We start from the raw sequence: 27,663 nt of genomic DNA, 5'->3' as shown, positions 1-27,663 counted from the left end.
TTTTGATATGATGGGAGGTCATTGCAAAGAGGCTCCTTATGCCACTGGCCCTGATGAGGTATTTACCCAGATACAAAGCACATTGGTCTAGTTGTCTTGGTGATAGACAGGTTGGCAGCCAGAGCTGTCTGCAGAGCTCTGAGGTGGGGTTGAGCTGTCTGTAAAATCTCCATTCAAGTTTGGCTAATTGAAATTAGGAATAAAATTAATGTAGAAAGAAGGCAAAAAAATTATACCTCCAGTCAGGTTTTGCATGCCTGTCAATGTACTGGATAAAAAAAAAGGTTTGGGGAATTCCTGTTCTATTATTTTTACTATGTTATTGTTATGCATGACCTGGAACATTAGCTTATAAGACAGGGTTACAGTTATGGCAATATTCCTGTTTCCCAAGGACCCCAAGTGAAGTTAAGCTGTGTCACTATCCACACTTCATTATAGCACCTGAGGCACAGAGGAAGCAAGGAGCATGTCTTTGGAACGTGAGCTCACAAGTGTCAAGATAAGAAAGATATATCTTTAGCCAAGAAAGGAAGCACTGTGTTCAGGGTCAAAAGAAACCAAGAGACATGTCTTTAACCTCAAGTCTATGAAACTCCAGAAATTGTATGCAAAAAAATTCATGTGCCTATGTATATGTGCATTTTTTGGGGAGTCCTTAATTTTGACCAGATTATCTAAGGATACAAAATCCTCCAAATTTAAGAATCAATGTTACATAAATTCAGATTTATAGGCTTGGCCCTGGTTAGTTTATTTTCCTGGTATTTAGGTATTGGTTTACAGGTGAATGGCGGAATCTTATGTTTCACCATGTAGATCCACTAGCTAGACATGCTCTAGTTCAGAATAGTTGGGTGTGTAGATCATTTAGCATATTATACTTTAGGTAAAATAACAGCATAAATATAAATAGCATAAATATTAATCTTTATTTTTTTGTAGATATGCCATAATTCATATGTAGAATAAGATCAACAGAAATACAAAAACATATACAAATTAAAAACTTTCTTATCTATTTTTATGTCATTATTTAATTTCATCCCACCTTCATTGCTTTAAGTTTTCTTCACTTACATGGAGTATTATATCACCCCTACTTCTCCATTTTATTTAAAATTTTTTAAAAATGTTTATTTATTTTTGAGAGAGAGAGAGAGACAGAGACAGAGATACAGAGAGCAAGCAGGGGAGGGGCAGAGAGAGAGGGAGATACAGAATCCGAAGCAGGCCCCAGGCTCTGAACTGTCAGCACAGAGCCCAATGAGGGGCTTGAACTCATGAACTGAGAGATCACGACCTCAGCCAAAGTCAGATGCCCAACCAACTGAGCCACCCAGATGCCCAACCTACTTCTCCATTTTATAAATTACTATGCATCTCTCTGTATGATGTTGGCATTAGTAGAGTCTCATTTGATAATAATTTTCCTTACTCTGATAAATGTTCTTAGTTATCATGAACTAATTAGTCTTTTATTCTGGTCCCCTATCTTTTCTAAATCAACTAACATCTACTGTCAAAAATTCAAAGCAGAACATTTTGATCTGGTTATTTTGGTGAAACTGTTTCAACTAGGAATGGTTATTATTGTTTTAAACTTATCAGTTGATATTTAGAGCACACATCTCTACCTAACTCCAATCCTGTTTATCTTGGTCTTTCACTTTCTCCTTTATTAATTTTTTTTATTTTAAAACTTTTGATAAGTATATTACCTTTATATTTAGACAAAAAGAATTAAAGAATATATATCTGTTAGAACCAGCAAGGTTAACTTCTAAGGAAGTGTTGATCATGTTTTTTGAAACCCTCAATTAAAGGAACATTATGATGTTAAATATATGTATATTACTGAGATGCCTGAGACTACTGTTAGAAATTCAACTAAAGGGGCACCTGGGTGGCTCCGTCGGTTAAGCGTCCGACTTCAACCAGGTCACGATCTCGCGTTCCGTGAGTTCGAGCCCCGCGTCGGGCTCTATGCTGACAGCTCAGAGCCTGGAGCCTGTTTCAGATTCTGTGTCTCCCTCTCTCTGACCCTCCCCTGTTCATGCTCTGTCTCTCTCTGTCTCAAAAATAAATAAACGTTAAAAAAAAAAAAAAGAAATTCAACTAAAGATTTCCTGTATAGCCTGAATCTCAGAAGAGATAATAATGTGACTAAAATACCTTCTCTCCCCAGTGTCTTTGACTTTTAGGGGAAAAATAAGGTCATTTGAAATATCTATCAAAATACAATTAAATTCTCAGAAAGTGAGAAAATAGTTTATTGAGTATAATTGTTGGCTCTTTATGAGATGACCACGGGTGGTCAACACACCATTCTCAGTATATGAAAAACATAAATATGCCAAATTCCCACTCCACGTTTGAACCTTTTTCCAGGGGTAGAGGCTGGCATTAGGGTGACTGACTGTCAGGAATGGGGTAAGGTCATTTGTTTTACACATTACTTGGAAATTTATAAAACAGCTGAAAGTGTAATGGTGTGTTGTTTTAGGCACATCAAAATGGCTGGGTTAATTATCTGGGTCAAAAATTTCCTGGTATCAAAATGACTGAATAAAAATCTGAACTGATGCTCAGCTGAAGAGCTACCTCTTTCAGACGGCTTTCTCACAGTGAAACTGAAAACTCTGAATCAACATGTCGAGGTATGAATGATACATCTAAAAATGTTATCAAATTTATGGAATGGTCTATTAAGGATAAAATTGATAAGATTCTTTCTCACAGTGACTGAAAACTCTGAACCAATATTTTAAGTTGTAAATCATACATTTAAAAATGTTCCTTCCATGGGATGCCTGGGTGGCTCAGTAGGTTGGGCGTCCGACTTTGGCTCAGGTCATGATCTCACAGTCCATGAGTTCGAGCCCCGTGTCGGGCTCTGTGCTAACATCACAGAGCCTGGAGCCTGCTTCAGATTCTGTGTCTCTCTTTCTGCCCCTCCCCTGCTCATGCTCTCTCTCTCTCTCCCCATCTCAAAAATAAATAAAAACATTTAAAAAAAATGTTCCTTTCAGTCCATCTTGAGTATATCATATTAATAAGCTATTATTTGCAATTCTATTTTCCCACAAATTATCCCTCAGTCCAGGGTTTGCTTTGGGTAAGTACATTCAATACATACCAGGAAAGAGAGCATCCTGTTACTTTGGATGTGGGAATCTTTAAGGAACTCTTTGTCCCCTTTCCCTCTCCCCTCACCCCTAAGCATTTCTGTCTATTCTTTTCAGCTTATTAAGTGGGGGGTGAATAGAATCTGTTAAATCTGGTTGTTTGATATACTGCATGAATTGATTGACAGAACTGATAAATGGTTATGCTAAATTAATTAGCTGTGAGGCAGAACTGACTTGTTGTTAGCCTGAGTTCTCTATTTGACTGAAGTAATTGCTTAATTGACTGGCAGAATGTTTCCTTGACCAAATTGACTTAATTTCTCTTTATATTGACTTGAAAAATGGACTTGACTGTTCATATGACTGAATCAACTCTTTCCTTGTTAGAGACAGCTAACTAATTTGTTAAGACAAAATGATTAATTTGATAGCACCATGTTGATTATAAGAAAAGTTAGAAGTAAATTAAATAATTTAGACATGTTTGTCTCCTTGGAGTGTAGGAGTTCAAAAGGAATAACTTTGAAATTTTGATTGAGAATTTTGGGCTAGACATCATGTGTCTCCTATCTAGGTCTATTAACTATCCAGAGATGACCATTGGGCTGATGAATGGGAGGCTTGTGCTGCACTTCTCTTTTTGGAGAGTGCAGTTTTCTGAGAATAACACCAACTCTCTGCTAGGCATTGGCTTATTCTTGGAATCAGGTGAAAGTTAAAATTAGTTATTGGGAATTGTGTGTGATCTGCAGAAGTGACAGAAATAGGTCATTTCAAAAGTAACATAAAAAATAAGTACATCAGGGGTGTCTGGGTGGCCCAGTCTATTGGGAGTCTGTTGATTTTGGCTTAAGTTATGATCCCAGGGTTGTGGGATCAAGCCCCACACATCCATGCTCAGCATGGAGCCTGCTGGGTATTCCCTCTTTCTCTCCCTTTGCCCATCTCCCTCACTCTAAAATAAAAGAAAGTAAAATACAAAAAGAAATAAATAGATCAGAGGAGGGTAGATAAAAACACACACATCAAAAACATACTTAGAGTTCACTGCAAGCATCATAAATGCAACTTTAACAGAATTATAGAAACCAAAATAATACCTATCTTATATATTGGTAGATGCATGGCTGGGATATACATGAGGCAATCAGAGTTAGGCCAAAATAGTGACTTCCTATCTTTGTATTTCATCTTTAGATAAGTTTTTCTAGAGGAAGCCATTTGATAAACTCTTTTTCTCTTCCTTCCCAGGTCCATTCTACACCAGAAACTAATATTGCACTATAGGCCTCAAATCTCTTTTGTCTTTGGAAAATTACCTGTAGCTTCTACCCTCCACTGAAATTGCCTTTTCAAATCTGTTTTATTTTGGGAGATAGTAAAAAATCTTCCATCCTTAGGAGTCTGCATCTTTAGGATCGATAAGGACTGCTTATTCTACTTACACTGCAAATTCAAATGTCTAAAATCAAACACATTTACTTTCTGTGTACAACCCTTCCTTTTTTTCCCCAAACCTCCTTCCTGATTTCCCTTCCAAATAAAATTCTCTATGCTATCATTTGAACAGATTTGGAAAACTGTCATCAAATATAATCCTAGCTAAACTGGTTCAAGGGAGTTTAGGTACCCTATTTGCATTTCTTAGAGGTGACAAAAAGTTCTCCCCAACCTTTCATTCTTTGGAACTCTTGCTGACTCAAGGGGGATATGACAATTGGTTTTCTTATCAAGGTTGAGGGTGGTGGGACAGAGAAATTTGTAGGGATTTATTGGAAAACAGGTTTGGGGGAACCCCTCATATCACACCTACTTGTGGGGAGTTGGCTCTTACATTGGAAATATGTAAACTCAGAGCTGTCCCTAGTTATTCGGGCAAATTCTCAGTTTCTAAGTAAATGAAAATATGCTCCATCTTGAGTACCAGATGGCATATCTTAAGTTTTTGGAAATTTCTCAAGAGTTGGCCATATGTATTACATTTTGGGTAGAATTTAGAGGTGAGTCTATCTCTGAGCATGCTGAAGTTAATCTCTTAGGGCTTGGGAAGCCATCAAATGTGTACAGATTATGTGTTTACTGGATGGATAACCTGACAGTCACTGCCACAATCAAGTGTCAGATAACTGGAAAAAATGGCTGACACTTGTTGAATATCTACTCCATGCTAGGTAATGTTGTAAGCATTTTACATAAATTTACTTATTTAATCTTTAACACAACCCTAAGAATAAGTACAATTATTATGCCTTATAGATGAAGAAAGTGATAAACAGAGAACCCTTGATCACAGGTTGTTTGAATCCAGGCAATCTGGTTCCAGACTCAGTCAATCCATATACATTTTTATAACTTTACTACTTTGCATTAGAATAATTACATTATTTGTTTATTACAACATTTGTGTATACAGATATTTATTTACACTTTATCATATTCCAGAAAGTATGTCAGAGTGTGTTGGAAGATCATGTAAAGTAAAAAGTATAGGTGGTATTATTTTTCATATGTGAGTGAGGAAACAGGGAGAGATAAATTCAGCTAGATAGCAAAAAAGCCAGGAGTAGAAGCTGAGTTATCTGATTCATAAAGAAGCATATAGAGTTATTATTTGGCAAATTGTATAAGGGATATGAGGCACAGTTAAATGAAAGAGAATATGAGGATTAATGAATGTGTGGTAACATCCAAGTACCACTGGAAGGATCTGGTATATAGTGAATGTTTAGTAGGTATTAAAACACACCACTTTAGGCAGTGGTACTCTACAGAAAAATAAGACAAGATTTTTATCCTTAAGGAACTTACAGTCTAGTTGGAGTCATCCATGAATACAAAAGTATAACCAATGTTATGGAGAGAGATGAGGCAGGCAGAGGGCACATCTTTGATGGCCTTGTATACAATGCTTAGGGGTTCAGATTTTATCCCCAAGGCAATGCAGACCCATTCAGCTAAGGCAGTGATCTGATCAACTTCATGGGAAATTTCATGCTGATAGAAGTGTAGAGAGTATATTAGAGAAAGATGAGATTAGAAGCTTTCAACCTTGACTTGTTCTTAATTTTGTATTGTGTAGTCCATACCTGTCTTATTTGCTAATTTCTTGATTCATTCAAATATTTTTCGATGGTTGTCTACTATCTTTGCTGGATATATAAGTGAAAAGAACTGCTCTTGAGGACTTCACAGCCCAGCTGGGGAGACATTCGTTATGAACATAGAGATGACAAAAGAGTTTTATAAACTCAGTGATAAAGAAGCACAAACTGGAGTGTCTGTGGGAGAGTCTACCCTGTTAGATTGTAAGAGCTCCTTGAGGACACATGACTATCTTTTATTTTACTGTATCCATTGAAACAGTGCAAATACATAGTAAGAGCTTAGTAAAAATGTTTTTTTGTTGTTGTTGCCATAGTCATCATCATTGTTGTTGTTGTTTTGTTATTTACTGTCTAGTATTTCCACTGATGATGAAATCCATAATGGCAGCCCAGATCTTGGGTATGCTCTTGTCTCCTCATTTCACCTAACCTTTTCACTCCTTGGTAAAGCTAAGTGTATGAAATCATTAATAAAAATACTTCATTCTTTCATGGCTCATTCTTCTCTTCCAAATACAGTACACATAGTAGTTGGAAAAATTCACTCACTCATCAGATAAGATCCCATATTAAATGCCCAAATCTGTGATATTATTCTTTTTGGCTTTTAGGATTTTATGCTGCATAAACTCAGAGCCATTAAGAATCAAAATAACAGGCTGTAAGAGTCAAGTTCCGTTTTTGTTTTTTTTTTTTGTTCTAATTTCAAGATGATATCCAATAGAGGAATTGCAGCTGGACACAGAGAGTACTGAGTTCACTGTCTTAGACTCTGTAATAGCCTTTGGGAAATCTTTGGAAGACTGACTTCTCAAAGAAATTTGCTCAAAATCTGTTCTGGAAGATTTTTAGTCGGGTTCAGTTCTGGAAAAAGACCGTTGGATATAGACAACTGCTTTCGTTTTGCCCTGGTTCCTAGGCTTTCAGCACAAGCTGCAACTTTTAACTCCAGCTTGTCTTTAATTTATGGCCAAATGGTGATTTTTGACCCCAGATATTTTTTCCAAATCTTTAAATATGACATAGTTGTGTTTTATCCTTGGTTTCCTTGCAAGAGGATGGAGCTGGTAGAAATGCAGTGGAGGTGGACATCAGTGTTACAGACCTAGTTTGCTGCTTTTTAAATACTATTATATTAAGGCTTATTATTAGCAGGGGACTCTCAAGTTGTCAAATTGTGGTTGGTCTTTAATGAATTAATTTGTGTTCAAGTAGGAGAGAGGTATTCCCCATCTTTCATGTTGTCATAAAAGGAAGTTTGGTGGGCTGACTTGAACAGTGTTTATTCTTATAATTTTAGTTGGAGGAAAGAGAAATGGAGACAGAGAGAGGGAGGAATAGAGAGAGGAGGGATTATGGGAGAAAGAGGGAATGAAGCATTGGGAGGCAGGGAGCTTTCTACAACTCAATCAAAAGCAAAAGAAGTAAAAAGAAAAAGAAATTATGGAGAAGATCTGAATAGGGTAATTCAACTGGGTTATGGAACAGGGTACATCAATTAGGTTATGATAAGCAAACTAAACCCTGTTGTCATATTTAACAAGCATTACAAATTATCATCTCGTCTGAACCAAAGATTTGCTGCTGACGTTTATCCCAGTTCCAGGTGATTGACGCTAAACCCAGAGGGTGGGAGGGAAGAGAGATGAGACAAGATATTTTTCTTGACAGCTATTCAAGCCTGATTCAAGCTGTCTTCCTCTGACTGTCTAAATCAGAAGATTCATTTTGTTAAAACTTGTTTGATCATTATAGCTATGAAATTTCAGTTTTTCTACAGCCAGGATGGGGACTCAGAGAGGAAATCAGAGGCTTTATCACCAAAGATATTTCACACAGATGTTTTGATAGCCAGAATGCAATGATTACCATGTGCTGTGAATGTTTATTTTTCTTTCACAAAGCTCAGTGGAACACACTAATAGTGTTAAGTAAACTCAACAGCATTATAAGATTTTAATAGTTCCAAACATCTGCAGTGATACTCTTGATATGTTTGTTTTTACTTCAAGCAATGGAGGCTTGTTTTTTTCTATAATGCTTCTAAATTAATGCAGTGATAGGCTCAGCTATTTTGTGCACTTCCAGAGTACACACCAGGCAGCCATTTTGCCTTGCAGTAACTATGACAACCTGAGTTTTGTCTGGGGAACTCTGCAGGATCAACATTCCTGAGTAGAAGGCCTAATGATTTGTTTCAGAATAAAAGAAGCCTTCTCAGAAGACATTTGCCAGTCAGAAAATCTTAATGATTGAGAATATTGGGAAGCTGAAATATAAGTTCCAAGGAAGGGTACCTGCAAGGAATTTTGCTGGGAAGAAAAAGTAATTAATTGTTAAATTGTGCGCGTGTGTGTGTGTGTGTGTGTGTGTGTATGTATGTATGCGTGTGTGCGTGCATCTACTCTGAGTTGGAAAGGACCTTTAATAGGCAGCAAGTGCACCCCATTCCTTAATCCTGTGTTTTAATCACCTCTGTGAAGTTCTTTTCTGATAGTGATCCAGACTCTGGTTACACACTTGGAGAACAAGGTAGTCACTCCCTCACAAGGCAGCCTATTCCATTTTTGGACTTCTCTTATTTAGACAAAGCACAGTGTTATTTAAATAACATGATCTTTTTAAAGTTAGATGGACCTGTATTTGAATCCTGTCTATACAACTTACTGGGTGACACTGAGGAAGTTGCTTTATATCTTTGAAATCCAGTTGACAAATTCTTCTACATATATGCCTCTACCTGGGCCCACAAAGGCATTTGAGATCTTCCCAATATCATAAAAAATCTTTTAAATAGCAGCAACAATGATTAACCAGTAAGTTCTTTGTATTAAACTTTGATCATTACTTATTGACTCAGTCAATATCTTCCAAACTGGGTATAGTTTCTCCATGTAACCCTACGTAATCAACTCTGAAGTCTGTTAATATTTCTGAAACTTTTAAGTCACTCAAGCTATCCCAAAAACAGCTCTCCTTAACAGAAGACTGAATATGTTCCTCAGAAGCAGATGTTTTTTTCTTATCCTGTCTCTGCACTTTCGCTCATGCTGTGCTCAAAATTTGAAATGCCATTTCATTCTCCTCTCAATCAATATAAATCCTGTTCATTCTTCAGGGCAAGATTCAATTTTAGCCTCCATCATGAAGCCTTTCTTTATCATTCCCAAATATAAAGCTCTCTCCAAACACATGGAATTGATCATACACATTATAGCATTTGCCCTAGTCATTAGAAAAAATCCGTTTAAAGAAATTTCCTATTTATGGCATACCTACTATGTGCCAAACTGTATAGGGAATACAAAAATATACATAAACAAGGCCTTTGAACTTGTACACAGACATAGCTAATTAATGGACTTCAAATCCATAGCTAATTAATGGACTTGAAACAAAACCAGTAGTGGAGCAACACAATTTTTATATTAGTTTCAGGTATACAATATAATGATGTAACAATCAACACATTTCTTAGTGCTCATCGAGTTAAGTGTACTCTTAATCCCATTATCTATTTTACCCATCACCCACCCATCTTCGCTCTGGCAACCACCAGTTTATTCTGTATATATAAAAGTCTGGTTTTTATGTTTGTCTCCTTTAATTTGTTCATTTTTTTCTTAAATTCCCCATATGAGTGAAATCATATGGTATTTGTTTTTCTCTAACTTATTTAACTTAACATTATACCCTCTAGGTGCATCCATGTTATTGCAAATGGCAAGATTTCATTCTTTTTATGGCTGAGTAATATTCCATTGTATATATATACCACATCTTTTTTTTTTTTTTTTTAAGTAGACTTCATGCCCAGTGTGGAGCCCAGTGCAGGGCTTGAACTCACAACCCTGAGATAAAGACCTGAGCTGAAATCAAATCCCAGACACTTAACTGACAGAGCCACCAGGTGCCCCTATACCATATCTTCTTTATCCATGGATACTTGGGTTGCTTCCATAATTTAGCTATTATAAATCATGCCACAATAAACATAGGGCTGTATATGGCTTTTAAAATTAGTGTTTTCATTTTATATGGGCAAATACCCATTGGAACAACACAAAAATATTTTAATTGTAGATTCTAGTAAGAGGAAGATATTGACCATAAAGCCTGGGCAGTTTTGACCTGAAAAAAAAAAAAAGATGAGGCATGGGGTAAAGGGGATTTGAAACAGCAGGATAGGCTTGAGTGTTTCCTAGATCTAGGGATTCCAAGAACAAACTAAAGATCTCAGAGCTAAAAGTGACTGGAACCAGAAAAATAAGATCTTGTATGTTGACACAACATGAAACTTCTGGTGTCTCCTCTGGTATGTAAAGAGCTTGGAAGTCATCACTCCTGTTCTCATAACAAGAAAAAAGGAACAAATAAACATCTATAACCCTTCTTAGATGCACTGGAGAACTGAGATCACAGAGAACTGCTACCCCCAAAATTGGAGAGTCAGACAGGAATACAGAGAATCACAACTTACCAGAGCAAAAGCCCAGGAGTAAAAAATGCCACTGGAAGTATAACTGAGGTAGGAAAACAAGCTGGAATTGGCAAATTCTGGAGGCTCAGTGTGGACAAGTTTGTAAGTTAAAAGCTACAGAAGGGACCAGTTTTAGGGGAGTCCCCCACATTTTCATTTGTTTTATTTCCTGGAGCCCTACCAAATTCTCAAAGTGAGGATCCAAAAAAATCCCCTTGTGCTTCCAGTAGAGGAAGGGGGAAAATAACCATTTTTAACTATGCCCCCCAAATTCTGCTCCTTTTAACAAGATCTGACCTCAAGTGAAACTATATTGGAGTCTAACAGACATGGGTTTTACCAGAGCCAAAGTGACCTAGGGGAAAGGAAATACCAAACTTCAACCTCATTTAGGCTTCCTGTCTCACCTAATGGGGTAAAAAGGGAGAAACACTTGTAAAGATCATGGCTTAGTACTGGAAGTTTACTAAAATGTTGAGCCCTAATCATAGGACTATAGAGTGCTTTCCTTCTCCCTACACCTTACCATCACATCAATAGTGCTTTCGTATATCAGAGGAATGCAATTGAAAGAAATTTGTGTCTCACATATTATTTAATAAGTCCCTAAGGAAACCCAAAGACAACAGAAGACAGATAGAGAAATAAAACAAAACAAAACAAGAGCACCGGAAGAAATTTTAGTCTCTGACATCTAAATGGCTAAAGCAAATGGTAAACATAGTCAAACCTCTAGCAGGTAAATACAAAACCTTACACTAAAGGCCCATTTACCTCAGTTCCTTTTAGTTGGTAATCATGTTTGGCTATTTCTAAAAAATTAAAAGACATATGAAAAGACGAAAAACCAAACATGGTTTGAAGAGACAGAGCAAGCATCAGAACCAGATTCAAATATAGCAGAGATATTGGAATTAGCAAACTGAGAATATAAAACAACTGTATTAATATGATAAGGAGACTAATGGAAAAAATGGACAACTTGCAAGAACACATGGGTAATCTGAGCAAAAAGATATGGAGACTTTCTTAAAGAATCAAAAGGAAATGCTACAAATCAAAAACATTGTAACAAATAAAGAATAACGTTTGATGGACACATCAAAAGCAATATACTGGACACAGCTGAAGAAAGAATCAATGAGATTGAAGGATTATCAATAGGAACTGCTAAGGATAAAATGCAAAGTGAAGAAAGAATGAAAAAGACAAAACAATATGCAAGACCTGTGGGACAATTACAAAAGGTGTAATGTATGTATAATGTAAATACTAGAAGAAGAGGGAAAGGAGCAGAAGAAATATTCTAAGTAATAATGACTGCAAATTTTCTAAAACGAATGAAAGAAATAAACCTACAAATGCAGGAAACTCATGGAACACCAATCAAGATAAATATTAAAACACACAAACAAACATATTCCCAGACATATCATAATCAAACTGCAGAAAATCAAGGACAAAGGAAAATCTTGAAGGAAACTAGATGAATAAAACACCTTACCCATAGAGATGAAGGATAAGAATTACATCAGATTTCTCTTCAAAAAAGAGTGGAATTAAATATTTCAAGTACTGAAAGATAAAGCCCACGAACCTAGAATTATGCATCCAGAGAAATTATACGTCAAAATTGAAAGAGAAATAAAATCTTTCTTAGACAAAAAACTTTGTCACTGGTAGACGTGCTTAAAAGTTCTTCAGAAATAAGGAAAATGACATAGGTCAAAAACTTGCATCTACATTAAGGAAGAGCATTAGAGAAGGAATAAATGGAGGTAAAATAAAATATATTATTTTTAAATGGAGGTAAAATAAAATATATTATTTTTATTTTTAATTTATCTGATATATAACTGTTCAAAGTAATAAAGTAACAATGCATTTGGTAATTATAGCTTATACATAAGTGAAATGAATGACAACAAGGTTATAAAATATGGGGAGAATGAATTGGAAATGCTGTATTATAAGGTATTTGTACTACCTGCAAAGTGATATAGTGTTATTTGTGTTTTGGGGGGAGTGTTTATTTTTATTTTTTTATTATTATTTTTTTTATTTATATATGAAATTTATTGTCAAATTGGTTTCCATACAACACCCAGTGCTCATCCCAAAAGGTGCCCTCCTCAATACCCATCACCCACCCTCTCCTCCCTCCCACCCCCCATCAACCCTTAGTTTGTTCTCAGTTCTCAACAGTCTCTTATGCTTTGGCTCTCTCCCACTCTAACCTCTTTTTTTTTTTTTTTCCTTCCCCTCCCCCATGGGTTCCTGTTAAGTTTCTCAGGATCCACATAAGAGTGAAACCATATGGTATCTGTCTTTCTCTGTATGGGTTATTTCACTTAGCATCACACTCTCCAGTTCCATCCACGTTGCTACAAAAGGCCATATTTCATTTTTTCTCATTGCCACGTAGTATTCCATTGTGTATATAAACCACAATTTCTTTATCCATTCATCAGTTGATGGACATTTAGGCTCTTTCCATAATTTGGCTATTGTTGAGAGTGCTTTATTTTTTAAAAAATTTGAGTATAGTTGACACACAATCTTACATTAGTTTCAGGTGTACTTGGATTAGTTGTAAGTGCAAATTGCAAATTCTAGGGCTGCTACTAAAAAAAAGTAAAATAAGTACAATTGATATGCTAAGAGAGAAATGGAATCATATAAAGTATTTAAGACCAGAGAAGGAAGAAATAGAATGACAAAAAAGAAACAATATAGGCAACACATAGAAAACATTAACAAATATGGTATATATTCATCCGAGTATACCATAATCACTTTATATGTCAGTGGTCTAATTACCCCATTTAAAAGATAGTCTTAACACTAATTTAAAAAGGTATATCCACCCTTATATTTATTGCAGCATTAGTTACAATAGCCAAGATATGGAAGCAACCTAAGTGTCCTTTGATAGATGAATGTATAAAGAAGATGTGGCATATATACAATGGAATATTATGCAGCCACATAAAAGGATGAGATCTTGCCATTTGCAACAACATGCATGGACCTAGAGGGTATTATACTAAGTGAAATAAGTAAGACAGAGAAAGAAATATACCATATGATTTCACTCATAGGTGAAATCAAAAAAATAACACAAATGGGGGCACCTGGGTGGCTCAGTTGGTTAAGCGTCCAACTCTTGATTTCAGCTCAGGTCATGATCTCATGGTTCATGAGATCGAGCCCCATGCCCGGCTTTGCACTGACAGTGTGAAGCCTGCGTGGGATTTTTCTCTCCCTCTCTCTTGCCCTCCTCTGTTTGCATGTATGTGCTCTTTCTCTCTTTCTAAAATAAATAAACATTAAAAATAATGCAAATGAATAAACAAACAAAAAGCATGATCACACCTATAATTATGGAGAATAAACTGATTATTGCCAGTGGGAAGGGGGGTGGGCAAAATGAGTGAAAGGGAGTGGGAGATACAGGCTTCCAGTTATGGAATAAGTCATGAAATAAAAGGCACAGCATAGGGGATATATAGTCAATAATATTGTAATTGCGTTATATGGCAACAGACGGTAGCTACACTTGTGGTAAGCATAGGATAAGATATAGAGAAATTAAATCACTATGTGGTACACCTGACACGAATTTAATATTGTGTGTCAACTAAAAAAAAAATAAAGACAGAGTCTTTTAGAGTGGATTTTGTAAAAAGACTCAGATATATGTTGTCTACAGGAAGCCCATTTTAAATATAAAGACAAAGATAGATTAAGAGTAGAGGAATAGAGAAATATTTGCCATGTTATCATAATCAAAAGATGACTGGAAGAGATATAATAAAATACATATTTATGAAAATAATAAAAGACAAAGATGACTTCAGCGCAATGGAAATTATCAGGGATATATAGGGGCACTATATAATGATAAAGGGGTCAATACTTGAAGAACACACAGAAATCCCTAATATGTATGCATCTAACAACAAAGTATCAAAATATACGAGGCAAAAACTTATAGAACTGCAGGGAAAAATAGACGAGCCCACTATGATAGGTGGAGATTTCAATCTTTTTCTATTAGTACTTGATAGATCCAACAGGCAGAAAATCAGTAAGGACACAGTTGAACTGAACAGCATCATCAGTCAACTTGATTAATAAATTCTATAAGTATGTTATAAGATACTTTTTCCAACAACAGCAGAATGTACATTTTTCTCTAGCTTACACAGAACATTCACCAAGATAAATCCACATTGTCGGTCATAAAACATACCTTAACAAATTTTTAAAAGTTTAGAAATAAAAAAGTATGTTCTCAGATCCCCCCAAAAAATCAATAACAGAAAAATAGTTGGAAAACCCCACAACACTTGCCTATTAACACACTTGTACATAACACATAGGCCAAAGAACTTTCATGAGAAATTTTAAAATATTTCACATTAAATGAAAAAGTATAACATCAAAATTTGCGGGATGCAGCAAAAGCAGCACTGAGGAAAATTTATAATACTGATTTTGTATATTAGAAAAGAAGAAAGATATAAGATTAATAATCTAAGCTTCTACTTCAGAAAACTAGGAAAAAAACAAATTAAATCCAAAGCAAGCAGAAAAAAATGAAGTAATAAAAATTAAAGCAGAAATCAGTGAAATTAAAAATAGGAAATCAATAGATAAGATTAACAAACTAAAAGCTATTTCTTTTATTTTTTTTTTAAAAATTTTTTTCAACATTTATTTATTTTTGGGACAGAGAGAGACAGAGCATGAACGGGGGAGGGGCAGAGAGAGAGGGAGACACAGAATCGGAAACAGGCTCCAGGCTCCGAGCCATCCGCCCAGAGCCTGACGCGGGGCTTGAACTCACGGACCGCGAGATCGTGACCTGGCTGAAGTCGGACGCTTAACCGACTGCGCCACCCAGGCGCCCCTATACCACCTCTTTTTTATCTGTTTATCATCCATTGACACTTGGGCTCCTTCCATATCTTGGCTATTGTAAATAATACTGCTAAATACTGCTATAAACATCGTGGTGTATGTATCCTTTTGAGTTAGTGTTCTTGTATTCTTTGGGTAAATACCCAGTAATGCAATTGCTGGATTGTAAGGTAGTTCTATTTTTAACTTTTTGAGGAAACTCCATAGTGATTACCAGACTGGCTGCGCCAGTTTCCATCCTTGTCAACAGAGCACAAGTGCTCCTTTTTCTCCACATCTTCACCAATGTCTATTGTTTCTTGTGTTTTTGGTTTTAGCCATTCTGACAAGTGTAAAGTGACATCTCATTGAAGTTTTGGTTTGCATTTTCCTGATGATAAGTGGTGATGAGCATCTTTTCATGTGTCTGTTGGTGACCTGTATGTCTTCTTCAGAGATATGTCTGTTCATGTCTTATGCCTAGTTTTTAATTGGATTATTTGGTTTGGGTGTCGAGTTTTATTTTATTTTTATTTAAAAAAATTTAGTTTATTTATTTATTTTGAGAGAGTGTGAGTGGGAGAAAGGCAGAGAGAGAGGGAGAGAGGGAATCTCAAGCAGACTCCATGCTGTCAACACAGAGCTGGATGTGGGTCTCGATCTCATGAACCACAAGATCATGACCTGAGCTGAAATCAAGAGTCAGACACTTATCCAACTGAGCCACCCGGACTCCCCTTGGGTGTGGAGTTCTAAAAGTTCTTTATGTATTTTTTTGGTACTAGTCTTTTATTAGATAAGTCATTTGCAGATATCTTCTCCTATTCTGTAGGTTGTGTTTCAGTTTTGTTGATTCTTGACTTGTCTGTGCAGAAGCTTTTTATTTTGATGTAGTCCCAGTAGTATATTTTTGCTTTTGTTTCTCTTGCTTCAGGAGATATCTCTAGTAAGAAGTTTCTATGGCTGATGTTAAAGAGGTTACTTCCTGTGTTCTCCTGATATTTATGGTTTCAGGCCTCACATTTAGGTCTTTCACCCATTTGGAATTTATTTTTGTGTATGATGTAAGAAAGTGGTCCAATTTCATTCTTTTCTATGTTGCTGTCCAGTTTTCCCAGCACCATTTGCTAAAGAGACTGTCTTTTCCCCATTGGATGTTCTTTCCTGCTTTGTTAAAGATTAATTGACCTTATAGTTGTGGGTTCATTTCCGGGTTTTCCATTCTGTTCTATTGATCTATGTGTCTATTTTTGTGCTAATACCATAGTGTCTATTTTTTTTTAGTACCATGCTGTCTTGATCACTACAGCTTTGTAATACAACTTGAAGTCTGTAATTATGATGCCTTCAGCTTTGATATTCTTTTTCAAGATTATTTTGGCTCTTTGGGATCATTTTGATACCATACAGATTTTAGGATCATTTTTTCTAGTTCTGTGAAAAATGTTGTTGGTACTTTGATAGGGATTGCATTAAATGTGTAGATTGCTTTTTGGATAGTATACACACTTTAAAAATACTTGTTCTTCCAATTCATGAATATGGAATGTCTTTCCATTTCTTTGTGTTATCTTCAATTTCTTTCATGAGTGTTTTATAGTTTTTTAGAGTATAGGTCTTTCACCTCTTTGGTTAGGCTTATTCCTATTTATCTTTTTTGTGATGCAACTGTAAATGGGGTTGTTTTCATAGCTTCTCTTTCCACGGCTTCATTATTGTGTATAGAAATGCAACAGATTTCTGTACATTGATTTTGTATCCTAAAAATTTGCTGAATTTGTTTATCAGTTCTAGCAGTTTGTGTGTGTGTGTGTGTGTAGTCTTTCAGGTTTTCTATATATAGTACCATGTCATCTGCAAATAGTGGAAGTTACTTCTTTACTGATTTGGATTCCTTTTATTTCTTTTTGTTTGATTGCTTGTGGCTAGGACTTCCAGCACTATGTTGAATAAAAGTGATGAGAGTGGACACTTTTGTCTTGTTCCTGACCTTAGGGGAAAAGATCTCAGTTTTTCCCCATTAAAGATGATGTTAGCTGTGGATTTTTCATAGATGGCCTTTATTATGTTGAGGTATGTTCCACATAAACTTATTTTTGATGGTTTTTTAATGTTTTTATTTATTTATTTTGAGAGAGAGGGAGAGCGAGAATGTGAGCAGGGGAGAGAGAGGGAGAGAGAGAGAATCCCAAGCAGGCTCCACACTGCCAGTGCAGAGCCCAACATGGGGCTCAATCCCACAAATCGTGAGATCATAACCTAAGCTGAAATCAAGAACCAGACTCTTAACTGACTGAGCCACCCAGGAGCCCCAATGGTTTTTATCATGAATGGATGTTGAACTTTGTCAAGTGCTTTTTTCTACATCTATTGAAACGATCATATTGTTCTTCTCTTTTCTCTTATTGATGTGATGTATCACATTGATTGATTTGTGAATATTGAATCACAATATTGATTGTGGTTTGTGATATTTTAATGTATTGTTGAATTCAGTTTGTTAGTATTTTACTGAGAATTTTTGCGACTATGTTCAAAAGGGATATTGAGCTGTAGTTCTCTTTTTCAGTGGTGTCTTTATCTGGTATTTGTATCAGGGTAATGCCAACCTCAGAATGAATTTGGAAGTTTTCTTACCTTTTTTATTTTTATTTTTTGGAACAGTTTGAGAAGAATAAGTATTAACTCTTCTTAAATATTTGGTAGAACTCACCTGTGAAGCCATCTAGTCCTGGACTTTTGTTTGTTGGGAGCTTTTTGATTACTGACTCAATTTCTTTGATGGTTATGGATCTGTTCAAATTTTATATTTCTTCCTGTTTCAGTTTTGGTAGTTTATATGTTTTAGGAATTTATCCATTTCTTCTAGCTTGTCCAATTTGTTAACATGTAGTTTTTCATAATACTCTCTTATGATTGTTTATATTTCTGTGGTGTTGGTTGTGATTTCTCCTTTCTGATTTGTGATTTTATTTGAGTCCTTTGTCTTTTTTTCTCACTAAGTCTGGCTAGGATTTTATAAATTTTATTGATTTTTTCCCAAAACCAGCTCCTGGCTTCATTAATCTGTTCTGTTATTGTTGTTGTTTCTGTTTCATTTATTTCTGGTCTAATCTTTATTATTTCCTTCTTTCTGCTGGTTTTAGGTTTTGTTCGTTGTTCTTTTTCTAGCTCCCATTATGTGCATCAATAGATTATTTGAGATTTTTTTGTGTGTCTTGGGTAGACTTGTATTGCTATAAACTTCCCTCTTAGAACTGCTTTTGCTGCAGCCCAGAAGTTTGGGCTATCATGTTTTCATTTTGATTTGTTTACATGTACTTTTTAATTCCTTCTTTGATTTATTGTTGACCTATTTATTATTTAGTAACATGTTATTTAACCACCAAGTATTTTTGGTCTTTCCAGATTTTTTTTCTTATGGTTGACTTCTAGTTTCATAGTGTTGTGGTCAGAAAATATGCATGGTATGATTTTGATCTTTTTGAATTTGTTGAGGTTTGCTTTCTGGGCTAATTTGTGTTCTATTCTAGGGAATGTTCCATGTGTACTTGAAAAGAATATGTATTCTGCTGTTTGAATAGGATGGAATGTTCTGAATACATCTCTTAAATCAATTTTTTCCTGTGTGTCATTTAAAACCATTGTTTCCTTGTTGATGTTCTGTTTAGATGATCTGTACATTGATGTAAGTGAGCTGTTAAAGTACCATACTATTATTGTATAATTATTGATTAGTTCTTTTACATTTGTTATTAACTATTTACGTATATGGGTGCTTCTATGTTGGGTGCATAACTATTTACAATTGTTATATCTTCCTGTTGTATTGTCCCCTTTATAATTATATACTGCCCTTTGTCTCTTGCCACAGTCTTTGTTTGAAAGTCCATTTTCTCCAATATAAGCAACACTACTGTGGCTTTGTTTTTATGTCCATTTTCATGATAGACATTTCCCCACCCTTTAATTTTCAATTATCAGGTGCTTTGGGTCTAAAATGGGTCTCTTGTAGGTAGTATACAGATGGGTCTTCTTTTTTATTTATTCTCTCACCCTATGTCTTTTGATGGGAGCATTTAGTCCATTTACTCTCAAAGTAATTATTGATAAATATGTATTTATTATCATTTTATTACTTGTTTTTTGCTTGTTCCTGAAGATTTTCTCTGGTCCTCTCTTGCCTTTCTCTCAAAAGATATTCTAAGCTTTGGTTGTGACAATGGAACATACTGGCCTGTGGGATGCCACTGATTTGAAAGTGTTCTTTTTATGTTACTCTTTAGATCTCAGTTGAGACATGAATTAAAGACTAGAACATATCTCCATATCCTCTCAATTTTGTCTTTCGTCCCTATTTTTTAATGTTTATTTATTTTTGAAACAGAGAGAGAGAGGGAGGAAGGGAGAGAGAGAGAGAGAGTGAGGGAGGAGTAGAGAGAGAGGGAGATACAGAATCTGAAGAAGGCTCCAGGCTCTGAGCTGTCAGCACAGAGCCCAATGCGGTGCTCAATCCCATGAACTGTGAGATCATGACCTGAGTCAAAGTCGGACGCTCAACCGAATGAGCCACCCAGGCACCCCGTCTTTCTTCCTTCTTTAACCCAAAAGTATTTAAGCTACATGCTCTCTGTTTTTTCCTTCAAAGTCATTATCCAGGCACCAAAAACACAGATGGAAATATACAGGTTTAGTCCAAAGCACCAATTTCCATTACCTTAAGCTGCCTCAATGGTTTTTCTTAAAGGGTGGAATTTCTCACAGTTGGTCTCAGGCCCACAGTATATACAATACTTCAGTCAAATTGCTTGCGACATATTGGAGTGTGTGCTTGGGAACTATTAGTTCCTCATATATTAAAAGAAGGCTGAATACTTCTTGTACAGGCACTGAAGTAAAGAGGGGAATAGTTTTCAAATTCTTACTTGTCATGGATTTATACTCCAATGTTTAAAGTGTTCTGTTTTACATAATACACAAAGATACACAGTCACGGACTATGTGTGAAACTATAGATTCCAGGAATGTCATTCAAAGTCCTTCACACTCTGGTCCTGGTCTCCCTTTCTATTTTAATCTCCTAATATGATCACTCTTTCAGCTTAGTCCCATAAATAATTACTTGAGTGCTTGTGATACACATATAGGCCACATCTTAGGTCCTGTAGATAAACAGGCCAATCTATATACAGTCTTTTCTTCAAGAAGCTGAAAAGCTCATTGTCTCAGAGGGGTAAAATCTAAAATGTCTTGCATGGTTAATGGGATTAAGAAGCTTGTGCCATATAAAGTCATGCATCAGGGAGTATGAGCCACCCCTGTTCCATTTTTAGCCACTGTTTTTTTTTTCTTTTTCTTTTTTTTTAAATATATGAAATTTATTGCCAAATTGGTTTCCATACAACACCCAGTGCTCATCCCAACAGATGCCCTCCTCAATACCCATCACCCACTCTCCCCTCCCTCCCACCCCCCCATCAGCCCTCAATAGCCAAATTATGGAAAGACCCTAAATGTCCATCAACTGATGAATGGATAAAGAAATTGTGGTTTATATGCTAAATGAGCCACTGTTTTTTCTGACAGGCTTAGAAGGCACTAGGGAATATAGAAAAGATCTAGGGTATATGAAGTATAAGTCCTAGGTTCTAGCCCTATTGTGTTGATTTTGGGCAAGTCACTTCTTGCAAGATATACAAAGTAATAATATTTTCCTGCTTAACTATAGGGAGGGATTGAACAAACTTCAAAGAATGAGGTATAACCATCAATGAATTTTTCCCTATAGTGAATATTTGTTCCTGAATATGAGGTTTGGCCTTTCCAACAATTGAGAGAAGCTTGGGAAGCAGGAAATGTGCTGACATTCCAGTACTCTCGGTGTGTGCAAAGTTCTCAACCTGTAATCATCTAGGAATGCAATTCTGGCAATATCAGGTATCCAAATTCCACCTGTGTTTCCCCTTGATGTCCCATTTGGCCCTAAGACATCTGCTATAACAGATGTGTGTGTATTTCAGTTGATAAAGGGAAAGATGTCTGGGTGAGGGGAGAGGATACTGCTGTTATAGATCAAGATAATTTGAGATAATGGGTATTGGGGTTTCTGCACTTTGCATGGTGCCCTCTTAGCAGTGGGCCCCATTCTTCCAAGGATTTACATGGCAAATGGTGGAGATGAGATGTGAAGAAGAAAGAGTGAAAAGTCTTTGCTCAAATGGAGGCTTTTCAAAAGGCATTCGGAAAAAAGGATGTTTGGGAGGACAAGATACTCAGAATCTAGTCCCAGTTCTGTCACTGACTTCATGTGGGGACTTGGGAAAGTAATTTCTTAGTTCTGACCCTCAGTTTCTTTATATTAAAAAAGTGGTTGGATTAACTGATTTCCAAGGTACGTTCTTACTCTGACCTTCAGCACTTTGGGTCCTCAAAGTTCTTTGGAGAGGGAGCAAATAACAAGACTGTCGGGTATCATAAACAGAAAGTTAAGGAATATAAAATAATAAAAGAGACTAAAAGTCAAAATGGCTGCCCCAAGGAAGCCCGCACTGCGCAGCTAAGAAGGGTTGGGGAACAAGCTTCTGCGGGAAAGGGGGAGGGGGGCTCTCGGAAGAACCGTGGCCAGAACCATAGGCAGGAGTATCGCTCCCCCCCCCCCCCACCCCGCCGAGCTGCACAGGTTCTAGTTTCAGATACCCCTTGACGTAACTTTTGAGCTATCTGGAAAAATACTGGCCAGGAAAAATGATACAATTTTTCCTCATGGTGAATAAACAAGGGCAGACCCGACTTTCTAAATACTATGAACATGTGGAGATTAATAAGCGTACACTTCTGGAAACGGAAGTCATAAGGAGCTGTCTCTCCCGATCCAATGAGCAATGCTCTTTCATTGAATTTAAGGATTTTAAGCTGATATATCGACAGTATGCAACTCTCTTCATTGTGGTTGGAGTTAATGACACTGAGAACGAGATGACAATTTATGAATTCATCCATAATTTTGTGGAAGTTTTAGATGAGTACTTCAGCCGCGTGAGTGAATTAGATATAATGTTTAATTTGGATAAAGTACACATTATTTTGGATGAGATGGTGTTGAATGGCTGCATTGTGGAAACGAATTGGGCAAGAATTCTTGCCCCTCTAAGTGAAATAAGCCATACAGAGAAAGACAGATACCATATGGTTTCACTCTTATGTGGATCCTGAGAAACTTAACAGGAACCCATGGGGGAGGGGAAGGAAAAAAAAAAAGAGGTTAAAGTGGGAGACAGCCAAAGCATAAGAGACTGTTAAAAACTGAGAACAAACTGAGGGATGATGGGGGGTGGGAGGGAGGAGAGGGTGGGTGATGGGTATTGAGGAGGGCACCTTTTGGGATGAGCACTGGGTGTTGTATGGAAACCAATTTGACAATAAATTTCATATAAAAAAAAAAAGAATTCTTGCCCCTCTACTCATTCTTGATAAAATGTCAGAAAGCTGAATAATGGAAGTCTCTGCCAGGCAACATCAACTTGTGGAAGTGAGAATGTCATGGAATACCTCTTTACATCTGTAGCCCAAAAAGTCTGCAAGACTGTACATTTCAAATTGGGGTACCCTTCCAAAGACATTTTATACAGGTGTTTTCCACAGTTCCTAAGTGGAAAACAAACTGTATTTTAAAATACGGTGTACAAAGAAAATTTTTCTCTAAGAGACAAATTTTATTTTCTAACCATAAGCATTTTTTCCCCACCTGTTCAACTTTTGTTGAATTCTGAGGGTATCTTTTTTTGTTCTTTGCTTTCCTTTGTATATTTAATTCAGTATAACAGCATGAGAAGAACATGAGACAACTATCAGCCAATAAAGTTCTAAACACAGAGCACTTCGAATGTTTTCTGAATGCTTTTTCCTTAAAATGTCTTAAGTCCAAACTTCACTGAATTGTGTACGTAACAAAAATCGAGAATTAAATTTTATTTGCCAGTTAAAAAAAATAATAATAAAAGAAAATAATTTTTCAGTGCAAAAAGAGAAAGTATGAATTGATGCATTATGTTATTAGAATTTTACTTTCCATATTTCCCAGGATAAATATCTTGTCCTATTTTCCCTAGAAGCAATCCAAATTACTGGTAATTGCAATATTTCACCATTCCAATTGAATCTCCTAAACTGCCTCATTCACTCAGAATGAACTTCAGGACATATATTTTTTTTCAATAGAAACCAATGCTTTATTTTTGCTTCGGAAAATATGGTCACCATAACTTTATAACACTCACCTTATCTTTCCTTTCTAGGCTTTTCTCACGTATATCATTTTTTTCGTTGGTGTAATAACATTCAATGCAATGGAAACTTTCTATAAATGTAATCTGCTTATATCACTTATTACTTATAAATGACATGTGTTTGGGATAAAAATCCATTCTTAAAACTAGACATTTACAGTGGATGCTTGGAATAGACAAAGAGCCCAACTGGGCTTCTCTACTGTAAGGTTCTGGAGATAATTATAGGGCAGAACAATCTGGGGAGTGAGTAGGGAGAGCAGAAGAAACAGAGAGAAGGAGGTTTCAAATATCCTTTATGTATGGCCTCTGCTTATAGGGATTGGGAGCCAGAAGGTTTGAACTTAGGTGAAGTAGTGGGCAGATCATGTCTGCCTGAATTTTTATCTCCAGCCTAAATCTCTCCTGAGTACCAGACTGGAATTTCAAACTGCCTGTTCTATCTCTCAATATGGCACCATGAACTCATTTATCGTCCCTTTAAGATCCTTTTCTCCTCCTGGATTCATTGTTCCTATTACTGGCACAACCATTCCCCCACTCCAATCACTAAGACTAATAACTTTATCAATATATCTGATTCTATATTGCCTCACTAAATCCAATCAATTGCCACGTATGGATATTCCTCCATAATCTCTCTCATGAGGAAAAAAAAAACTCCTATGCATACTTACTACTACCACCTTCATTTAAGCCTTCATAACTTCTCATTTCAAATATAATGAATAACATTTTTATCTGATCCATTCCTTCTAAACCTTGCCAACTTCAATCAATAAAAGCCTAGAGCAACCTTTAGCTTAATTTCTTTTCCCACCAGTAGTCCCACCAGTAATGTTAGACCAAGTTTATGGGAAAGTGATATTCTCAATTTTTAGTGGTACATATGCATTTTTTATTGAGAGATATGAAGAAGGAATAGCATAAGTTTTCAAGACTTCCTGAAATGGAGGAAATTTCAGTAGTTTTAAGTGGACTAAGAGGCTTGCATAATTACATTTGTGTCTAACTCCGAAGCTCTCTCATTGTATGTTTTATTTCTACTTTTGATGTTAAAATAGACCCGACATCTATAGCTGTCCCCTTGTCCACAGCATGATGATTGATCTTCTTTGCTTCTTTTTGTATACACTTATATCAGCTGAATGTTTTTCTGTTGCTTTTTGCCCTCTAGCCTCATCTGATCCATTTCACAGATGTTGGGAATTCAGGGATTCCCCTTAGGTTTTAGTGTCTCCTCCCTCTTTACCAGCCTTGGCCTCTTACCACAGTCATGTTTCCATCACTCACATGTACTTGGCCACGTGGCAGCTTCGCTGATGGGCTCTACAGCCATCTCCTACAAACATAGGCCAAGAGGTGACATTCAATCTATCCAGAGTATACTTCCATCCTGCCAAAGCTGTAAAACTGTCTAGAATTGTAGTCCCTTCCAGTTATGTGCACTGAGGCACCTGCCAATGACATTAATCAGTTTCCAAATACTTTCATGGTACATCAGATAGAGCTCAGGTAGCTTGTAGTAAGAAAGTAAGGTCATAGCAGCACTGGGTTCATTGTTTGGGATCTTGAAACTCTTAGGCCACAAGGTATGAGAAGTCCATTGGGTGTTTCTAGAACCTGTCTCAAAGACTGGAAAATATCCAGGCAGAGGTAAAGGAAAGGTTAGGAGAACACAGATGTCCTAGCTGTGAGGCAAAGGCTGCCTCCTCAGTGGGGGTTGTGGGGTGACCCAGCCAATTAGTGGCCCCAGCCCAGTCACCCCACAGCTGCCATTTAGTCAGTGGGCCTGCTCATTTGGATCTAGGGGCAGCTCTGGAGGGCTTGCCCAGTGTCTCAGGCATGTATAATGCTTCTACCTAACTAAAACCACATGCAGAAGGATCATGTCATAATTGGCACATAACCAATCAAGAAAAGCTTGAGAGGTTGTCCAGACCTTAATTTGTTTGAGCAAATGTTCAAAAAACATTTCTAAAGGGATATTCCAGAAAAACATACTCAAGGTCTTAAAACAGATGTTCAGTCTCTAGGAGAATTGTGTTGCTTTACAGCCATTATTATTGAATGCTATAAGTAGAACCAAATCACTTCAAGGTTTGAACTATGATGGCTTTTCAGATTTTTCTTATACTTTATTGTGGGCCAGGGGAAGAATGGGCTAGATAAAAGAGGATAATGCTCAGGAGGCAGCATTTTCTTGTGTTTTAGTGCCTCAGCTTCAGAGTTAGGCGGACAAGAGCTTAGACCTCTGACTAGCTGAGTGATTTAATCTCTCAGAGCCACAGTTTCCTCGTTTGTAAAACCTATAATTGCTTACTTGATATGTTTATGAAGAGGACTGAAAGGAAATATCACATATAAAGAGTTTGCATAGTTCATATCATGTATTAAGCACTCAATAAGCACTAGACAATATTATTAACATTACTACTAGAAGTACTTTTACCTTCATTGCTTCTTCTACTACTATCACTACTATAACTACTACAACAATAACAACAACTACTACTGCTGCTGCTGCTACTACCACCACTATTACTGGTAGTGAGAGCTTTTCCCAAATGAGTTGGGGAGTTGAATACCTCAAGGTAATGATTTCCTAGCTTATGTAGAAGGTAGTAGTGTCAAGGAAGATTGCAGGACTGTAATTATAGCTTGGAATAGGGTAAATACCAGAAGAGTGCAGAAACCTAGAATTTTATTTCTCTTATCTCAGACTCACACTCTTCCACTCTTCATTAGTTTGCTATGTGTATAGCACAAGCCACTTTATATCTCTAGGTTTCAGTAAGTGCCCTTGAAAATAAAACCCCACTGACACTTATTTGTAGCCTACCTGGCCTATACCAGAGACCTAATCTATGAATGGAATATGATATAAACAAACTGGTCCACATGGGGCATGATATCAGCCTCTAAAGTCATACTAAGCTAACTGGCTCCTAATCCAGAGACATACTATAACCACTACCAGGATCTTTGTTAACCACTGCCAGTGATATTTTGAGCTCATTGTCAGCTGGAAGCATAGTCTTACTTTCAATATAGCCATTACCTTATTTGTTCACATTTGCCAATGTTTGTTGATCCATAATTACTTTTACAAGAATTTTATTAATTCATCCATCTACATATCCATCTATCCATCCATCCATCCATCCATCCATACAACAAATAATTATTGAGCAACTACAACATGCCAGACATTGTTCTTAGCACTGGGGATATATCAGTGAAGAGGACAGACAAAAGTCTCTGCCATCATGAAGCTTACAGTCTAGCTGCCTGTTCTGGTCAAATGTAATATACTAAGAAACTTCACTGAGGTAAATTCAGTCTAGCTTTTTGAAACAATTATGGTCAATACTTTTCAACTGAACATGTCTTCTGGGAGGCAGGGTTGGGTGGAGAGGGAGGAGATAGTCTTGGATCTAACCTGAGAAAAGGCTCGGAGGGTGGTTTGGGAAAGGGCTTTAATAATAATATGACTATGTTTTGATTTATCAGATGAATATGGTTTATGTAAATTATATAGCTGATATATTTTGTATAGCTGATGTATATTGTATACATCACCTTTTGAAATATGATAGAAAGTAATGTGACTTTTAATTGTGTATTTCATAAACTGGCTCTGAAGGCAGCTCCAAAAACAGCATTTCAAAAATATTCTGAGCAATAGCAGCATAATTGTAGTAAGTATATATAAGTGTATATATATATATATATATATATATATATATATACACTTA

General features: G+C 36.4%; 1 protein-coding gene and 1 long non-coding RNA gene across 4 annotated transcripts in view; both read left to right on the top strand.

Moving 5' to 3' along the window:
- LOC121024812 (uncharacterized) overlaps nucleotides 1-27,663 on the top strand; it is a 106,282-nt gene that overhangs the window by 29,021 nt on the left and 49,598 nt on the right. The window lies entirely within an intron of this gene.
- LOC121024811 (AP-4 complex subunit sigma-1-like) lies at nucleotides 22,063-23,599 on the top strand. The gene is made up of 2 exons (XM_040467100.1): nucleotides 22,063-22,745; nucleotides 23,056-23,599. The coding sequence occupies exons 1-2, from the start codon at nucleotides 22,365-22,367 to the stop codon at nucleotides 23,107-23,109; spliced, it is 435 nt and encodes a 144-aa protein (XP_040323034.1). The 5' UTR covers nucleotides 22,063-22,364; the 3' UTR covers nucleotides 23,110-23,599.

This window comes from Herpailurus yagouaroundi, unplaced genomic scaffold (genome assembly GCF_014898765.1).
Source record: "Herpailurus yagouaroundi ecotype Mexico unplaced genomic scaffold, PumYag 67203, whole genome shotgun sequence".
Taxonomy (NCBI): domain Eukaryota; kingdom Metazoa; phylum Chordata; class Mammalia; order Carnivora; family Felidae; genus Herpailurus; species Herpailurus yagouaroundi.
This window is presented reverse-complemented; position numbering and strand designations above follow the sequence as displayed.

Excerpts from the sequence above, each read along its gene's own strand:
- LOC121024811 (XM_040467100.1), top strand. The coding sequence starts at position 22,365 with ATGATACAATTTTTCCTCATGGTGAATAAACAAGGGCAGACCCGACTT. Across the intron at positions 22,746-23,055 it reads GCTGCATTGTGGAAACGAAT|AAAAAAAGAATTCTTGCCCC; the intron begins TGGGCAAGAATT and ends TTTCATATAAAA.